The sequence below is a fragment of the Electrophorus electricus genome, chromosome 7, assembly GCF_013358815.1.
Source record: "Electrophorus electricus isolate fEleEle1 chromosome 7, fEleEle1.pri, whole genome shotgun sequence".
In the NCBI taxonomy this organism is placed as follows: domain Eukaryota; kingdom Metazoa; phylum Chordata; class Actinopteri; order Gymnotiformes; family Gymnotidae; genus Electrophorus; species Electrophorus electricus.
Window position 1 is genome coordinate 26,750,201 of NC_049541.1, and position 7,500 is coordinate 26,757,700.

At 45.4% G+C, this 7,500-nt stretch overlaps 1 protein-coding gene across 1 annotated transcript in view; it reads left to right on the top strand.

Moving 5' to 3' along the window:
* The first annotated feature begins 2,003 nt into the window (after nucleotides 1–2,003).
* LOC118241746 overlaps nucleotides 2,004–7,500 on the top strand; it is a 14,866-nt gene continuing 9,369 nt past the window's right edge. The window contains exons 1-2 of the mRNA XM_035528565.1: nucleotides 2,004–2,504; nucleotides 6,641–6,725. Of these exons, the coding sequence (XP_035384458.1) occupies nucleotides 2,004–2,504; nucleotides 6,641–6,725 (586 nt within the window). The remainder of the gene's footprint in view (nucleotides 2,505–6,640; nucleotides 6,726–7,500) is intronic.

The following is a 7,500-nucleotide window of genomic DNA, read 5'->3' on the forward strand; positions in this document are numbered from 1 at the left end:
GGCTCGCTGTTTGATCGGCAGCGTTAAGAAGAAAGGCCCCAAGGCCTGCCAAATCCTGTTAGAGAAACTACAAAAACGTGACAAGTATGTGTACGATAAACTGCAACTAGACGACTTGCCACCACTTCTTGTTCCTGGAGTGGAAGAAGTCACTGCACGAGTCCCCGTGCCTCGTGCTAGACTTGTCCCAGCGGTTGCTCCTCGAAGCTCTCCTGTGCCTCAAAAGACTGCCACTGCCAGTTCTCCAGTCTCCTCTGTGTCCACAGACCTGCCTCCTGGGTCACAGGCCTCATGTTCCCTGCCTGTCCCGCCTTGGCCTGTGTCTCCTGTTCCTCGTATGCCTTCTGTGATTGTTTCTCCTGTTACCTCAGTTCCTGTGTTGCCTGCTCACTTTCCTGGTTTCGTCTATGTTCCTGTCCATACGTCCATGCCTGTTTGTCTTTCTGTGCTTAAACCTGTTACCCTGCCTTGTGGCATGGAAGTTACCCTGCCTGTCCCAGTTCCTGTACCCATGCCTGTGGTGTCTTTCGTTCCAGTGCCTGTCTCTGTTGTGTTACTTGCCTCTGTCCCTGTGCCCAATCCCCATGTTTCTCCTGTTTCTAATCCCATTGCTTCTTTTCCTGTCGCGCCTGTTCCTTCGGTTCCTGTGTCTATTCCTCCTTTTGCTCCTGGTTCTTGTCCTGTTCAGTCTTCTCCTGTTGCCCCGGTTCCTGTGTCTGCTGATGTTCCGGTGTCCTGCTCCTCATCGTGTCCCGTATTCGATTCCTGTTTCTGGCCTGTGTGCTCCTGTGTCTCGTCTGGGTCCTGTCCCTGCTCCGCGTCTTGACCGTTCTGTTTCTGTTGGTGTAGCATCCTAGTCCTGTTTTTTTTGGTTTTGATGGTGTTTGCACGCCCCGGTGTTGCGCGTTTTGGGGTGGGGTACTGTCATGATTAGTCCCTCCCAGGGGTTCATAGATTTATATTTACCGCATTTATCTGACACTTTTATTCAAAGCAACTGACAATTATGACTGAACACAGCTTGAGTAATTGCGGGTTAAGGGTCTTGCTCAGGGGCCCAACAGAGGCAACTTGGCAGTGGTGTTACCTTAACCACTGAGCTACCACTGCCCTATTGCAAGCAGGGTTAATGGTGTGAACAGACATCAATTAATGATCTGTTTGGATACTTAATTTTGGAAAGCCCAACAAATACTCATTTATTTTTCTGATGATCAGTATTTTATTATGGTCAGTGACCACTGTCTGTTGCTGGTGATGTCAGTGAGATTGTGCTAGCATTAGAGAACGCCTAACATATATTTGAAGTGTTTACTTCTTTCTGTTATAATTTTTGTTTTTGCATCATGCCCACATCTCTCTGTATTTAGGGATAGTAAAACTTTCAGTTTATCTTTGCAATCTGTGTGTAACATGTTCTGCAGCATTATAAAAGCTCTAAGATTTCACTGAAATTCCTGTCTGTCTGTGAGAGGACGTGAGCTTGAAGGTTCTGTGAGCACAACACACATCATACAGTAACCATTTTCTGCGTGATATAAAGCCACAAAGATGACAAAAGCATATATATACAACACTTGAACACCACAGCTGTGAAATCCATCTTCAGCTGGGCTTGAATTTACAAAAGTGGGCAAAGATAAGACAAGCAGACCACCTTTTATGGTTACACGGTGGGGGGTAGGAAGTGGTGAACCATCACTCATACACACAACCATCACTGATAGTACAGATCCGCCACTGCAAGTCACAGTCCACATCAAGCTCCTTGCTGTGTCACAAAGGTTTGCGTCCTCAAAACTGCTCCTCAGCTGTGACATATACACCACCAGGATGGCTGGTAAGAAAAATAACCTTATAATTTGCTTTTGCTACAAAATGTAGGCCACTATACTTGAAAAGAAAAAAATTAATAATTAGGAGAAAAAGTGATACAATAGAAAAGAAATGTAAAAAAATACTGAACACGTTTATGATGTTGTTCATCATCATATTGTTGCACCATGACATTTCTCCTAGATAAAGTGCTTGAACGGGTACGAACTGAGTTAAAGGACAGTTTGACCGATTCTGTGATCAAACAACTGTTGGATGATCTTAACGATGAGAAGGTGTTCGGAGAAGAAGAAGTGGAGTCAATCCTACAACAGAACCCACTCCAGGCTGATCGGGCTCGCTGTTTGATCGGCAGCGTTAAGAAGAAAGGCCCCAAGGCCTGCCAAATCCTGTTAGAGAAACTACAAAAACGTGACAAGTATGTGTACGATAAACTGCAACTAGACGACTTGCCACCAGTTCTTGTTCCTGGAGTGGAAGAAGTCACTGCACGAGTCCCCGTGCCTCGTGCTAGACTTGTCCCAGCGGTTGCTCCTCGAAGCTCTCCTGTGCTTCAAAAGGCTGCCACTGCCAGTTCTCCAGTCTCCTCTGTGTCCACAGACCTGCCTCCTGGGTCACAGGCCTCATGTTCCCTGCCTGTCCTGCCTTGGCCTGTGTCTCCTGTTTTCGTATGCCTTCTGTGATTGTTTCTCCTGTTACCTCAGTTCCTGTGTTGCCTGCTCACTTTCCTGGTTTCGTCTATGTTCCTGTCCATACGTCCATGCCTGTTTGTCTTTCTGTGCTTAAACCTGTTACCCTGCCTTGTGGCATGGAAGTTACCCTGCCTGTCCCAGTTCCTGTACCCATGCCTGTGGTGTCTTTCGTTCCAGTGCCTGTCTCTGTTGTGTTACTTGCCTCTGTCCCTGTGCCCAATCCCCATGTTTCTCCTGTTTCTAATCCCATTGCTTCTTTTCCTGTCGCGCCTGTTCCTTCGGTTCCTGTGTCTATTCCTCCTTTTGCTCCTGGTTCTTGTCCTGTTCAGTCTTCTCCTGTTGCCCCGGTTCCTGTGTCTGCTGATGTTCCGGTACCTGCTCCTCATCATGTCCCGTATTGATTCCTGTTTCTGGCCTGTGTGCTCCTGTATCTCGTCTGGGTCCTGTCCCTGCTCCGCGTCTTGGCCGTTCTGTTTCTGTTGGTGTAGCATCCTAGTCCTGTTGTGTTTTTGGTTTTGATGGTCCCTGTGTTTGCGCGCCCAGGTGTTTGGTGCTTTGGGGGGGGGGGTACTGTCATGTGTTTAAACCCTGTTGTGTGCCTTTGTCATGGCTGTTCATTGAATGTGTTTATGTGGCTGTGTTTGTTTCTTGACTCCATGTATGTATATTTGGATCATTGTGTTTAAGTTTTCCCTAGTCTTTTGTGATAGGCTGATTCTCCTGTTTGCTTTCGTGTACTCGTGTTTTTTATCCATCTATCCCGGTACTCTCCATGTCGGTTCTGTGACCCTGGACTGCTAGAACAACTCTGATTCTGGATTTGCCCCTATTAAATCTCGCTCTTCTCCACGCATGCATCTGCCTCCTTACTGCTCACCCTTACAGAAGGGTGTAAGCGATTAACTTTTAGCCAGAAAACTATGCAGAATTGTGTTTTAGCCGATTGTGCTCAGCTATTGATATTTACCTCTCTTGCCATGATGAAAAAAATAAACAACCAGAGGTACTAACACCAAAACAAGAGCTTTCATGTATTGTTCAAGTCAGGCAACAGGAAACGACTCAAACTAGTTTTTAAGGTCTTCACATACTCAAAACCATTTGAAAGGCATGTATTTGCTCTATCCTGTTGGTTTATTGGCCCATCCAGCTGACATGTTCTAAAACCAACTTTCTGTAGGATGCATACAGCAAGCTTCAAATGAGCAACCAAAGGTTTGCCAGCCAAGTGATTAGCCACACATTTAAAGCAATAACTGAATCATTTTACGATTGGGAGAATAAATGATAATGTCAGTGAATGCCTAAAAAATTAAATGCTACATCACCCAATAGGATAGGCTGGGGCTGGAGTTGGGAATAGCCACAGAGTCAGCTGAGATGGGTCAAATACTGAAGTTTGTAAAATATGGTTATATAATGTGCAAGAGTAGACTTTGGCAGATCTAGCTATGGCAGCATAGCTGAATGGAAAGAGCCAGAAGGAACCACAGGCATGAGGCACCCTGGAACATCAGCACTCCACCACTCTCAGTCAACAAACCTGAGAGGTGAAGTGACAGCATCATAACATCCCAGTTTGCCATAACCATCAATGCCCATGGACCCCCAGATCCACACCTTTACCTAAGGTGGGAAGTAGTTAGTAAAATGCGTGACAGTACACATAGGTCTTCAGCCTGGCCTTTAATTTTGAGACTGTATGAGACTTGAACATTTACAGGAAGGTTATTCAATATCTTGGGAGCTGTAAGAAAAGGCTGTGCCCCTTGAAGTGGATTTCCTTCTTCTAGATGCTAAAAAGAGCCTGTGGCTTTTGATCTACACAGATGTGGCAGATCATAATAGACCAAGAGTTTGCTAAGGTACCGTAGGGAAAGAACATTCAATGCTTTGTATGTTAATTAGAAGAATTTTTTAATCAATACATTTTTTTCTGGAAACCAATGCAGTGTAGCTCACATAGGAGCAACATGAGAAAACCTTCTATTTCTAGTAAAACTTTTATCACTTCCAGCAGTCAAATCTAGTTTTTCTAAGTAATGTAGTGATAGTATATTTCTAAATTTGCAAGTTTCCTGGATAGAACAAGGCTGTCCTAGATCTTTATTAGCATTAGTTTCATATGATAGACTGAGATCCATAATTACACCAAGATCTTTAGCCATTAAACATGGTGTAATTGGGAGGCAATCAATGTTTATTACCTAATCAGAGAGCTTACTCCTGTGCTGCCTGTGGGTCTAATAAGAGCACTTCTGTTGTTCAGGATTAAGAAAGAGAAAGTTTCTCAATACCCAGTGTCTTGTGTTCTTTACATGTTCCTCTGTAATATTAAGATGATATTTGTCCTCTGGTTTGGCTGAGACATATAACTGAGTGTCATCAGCATAGCAGTAGAAAGCAGCAGACTGTTTACAGATAATTTCACCCTGAGATGTTAGGGATCTAATATATAGTAATCCTAGATTTAGAACAAAAGGTATTGGCTGTGGTCTGTGTATCATTTGCATGAAAAGTGGGGACCACCACCCAGGTTTGCCAATCCAGAGGCATTGTTTCCAAGGTCCATGAGGCATGTCAGCCAAAATACCCTCCAGGCATGCAGAGCCTTCTGGGTGAATCTTGTCCACCTCTGGTACCTTGCTACTGTGGAGCTTTCCAAATACCTCACTGACATCAGCCACGGACAGCCTACTGGACAGAAGGCCAGTTTCTCGGGTTAAGGAGCTCCTCACAGTGCTTCTCCCAATGATTGACAATATTCTCAGTCAAGTTCAGAGCTTCACCTCTCTTGCTGAGCACAGCTTGGATGGTGTTTCTCCTTCCCCTCCTGAGCTATCGTATACCAGGTCTACACCATCTGATCCCATCTGCACCATTCTGCACCATCTGATCCCACTCACTGCCAAATGGCGATCAGCTGAGCTCTCTGCTCTGCACATTTCTGTATCTGAGAGTCCAAAACAGGTCAGTTGACACAACCATGAAGTCCATCATGACCTTTTTGCTCTGCTATCAATTACACTCATGAGCAATCTTGTGTTCGAACATAGCGTTAGTTGTGGACAAACAATAGCTAGTACAAAGTCCTAAAACGACAATCCACTCGGGCTCAGAACAGGAAGGCCATTCCTTCCAATCCCTCCTCCAAGTTTTTCCCAATTGTTGCCCTGATGAGTGGTGAAGTTCCCCAGCAAAACAATGGAGTCAGCGCTTGGAACGCCACAGAACGCCACAGAGCCTGAACAGGGCAGGGGCTCATGGACAACCCCCCACAAGGCCCCTGAGTTTTACATTCTACACCACTGAGCATCACAATAGCTGCACATCAATGGACCGCATGTCTGCCCAGGCTTGCTCTCATTCTAAAAAATTCAAGTAAGATAAGACACAACAAGATAAGACATTATTGATCCTGAAGGAAATGTCGGTGCTCAGACTATGAAAAAAACAAGTATTGCATCCAGGTACAAAAGCAGTGTAAAACAGACCTTACTGTGATGCTTCTACTGATGAGAACATTCACATGGCATGGTTGTGGATACATGTTAACTTTTAACTTTTGTAACCCCCCACAATCCAGTCCACACACCTCAGTCCACCTTAGTCCCAACCTTCCACCCACCAGAGGTGACTGTCTGCCCTATGCTACCTTATTACTCCCAGGTCTTCTTTTCAAGACCAAAATATGCTCACCCTAATTTAGCATAAGCCTAACTCTAAGCTTAATTTTATCTTTACGACACCCCAGTCCCTTATTGTACATCTTACGTGACCTACCGGGGTGTGTTTGGAGTCAGCGGGGATGCATAGTGGTAAAGTTGGCATCATTCGGGATGTGTGTGTATCATGGTGTGGATCCCCAATGTGAGTGTGAAGCATGTTTATGAGCCACTGGGGTCTGCGCTCGAGTTTCAGGTCTGTTCAAATGAAGCAGAAGCAGAAACTTTATAACTTTACATTCTCTCCTAACATTTTCACCTTCACACGCGGTGAGCTTAACGGCCCTTGGGGCGCGGTGCGGGTCTGATAACGGCGAGGGCTGCGGCCGTTTTTCAACACTGCCGCGTTAGCTTGGCACGTGTTGTTCTTCAGCGTCTCTTCTCCAGACGGCTGGGCCCTTTGATGCAGGCTCTTGTGCTGACGAGAGCTCGGAGTGGTGCCCGGAAATGGTGCCCGATGGCCCAGAAAGCGGTGGTGGAAAAACCAGCATTGCGTCCCGTCCCCACAGGGGCAGCACACTTAACAAACGCACACCTGCATAAAAGGAGCACACATATACATGAATGGGGCAAGTAGAGCTTGAAGCCTTTTTGCTAACACAAGCAGGCACAGAGCTGAGGTGAGGATTCCTAGGCCTGTGAAACATCAGCACCCCCTGCAGGCTCAGAGTGGAAGAGCACATGTGTAGCAGTGCACCGGTCACCGGTTGAATTGTAGTAAAATGTGTAATCTGTTGTATTTGAGGTGTGATGTTCACAGTTTATTTACATCCAGAAGAATGAAATTATATGAACCCCATCTTTTGGGGTTTTTAAATTACTATGTCTGGTTTTAAATTACTAGATCTTAAATCAATATGTACTAACCCCCATAGACTGGACTATCTGCTGCTGTTCTGGACCACGAATCCAAATGTAGTCATTGGTTAGTCTTCATACCTGTGTAGTATTTGTGTAACGCGTAGTGGCCCAAGTGCCGCAGGGTGAGGGCAGGACGCACAGACTCCAGCGACTGGGACGTACATTTATTCACATATAAACATAAAAGGATAACGGCACTCACAAGCATTACAAACGACAAACACAAACATGAAATAGTCAACAATATGTGACAAACACGAACATGTTTACCAAATGACGAAAGGAACATTACATCAAGACGTTACGACGTTACTTCCACAATGACCAACAATCCTGCACACTACGACAAAGGCCACTAACAACGATCCTCCCACTGCACGTGGCGG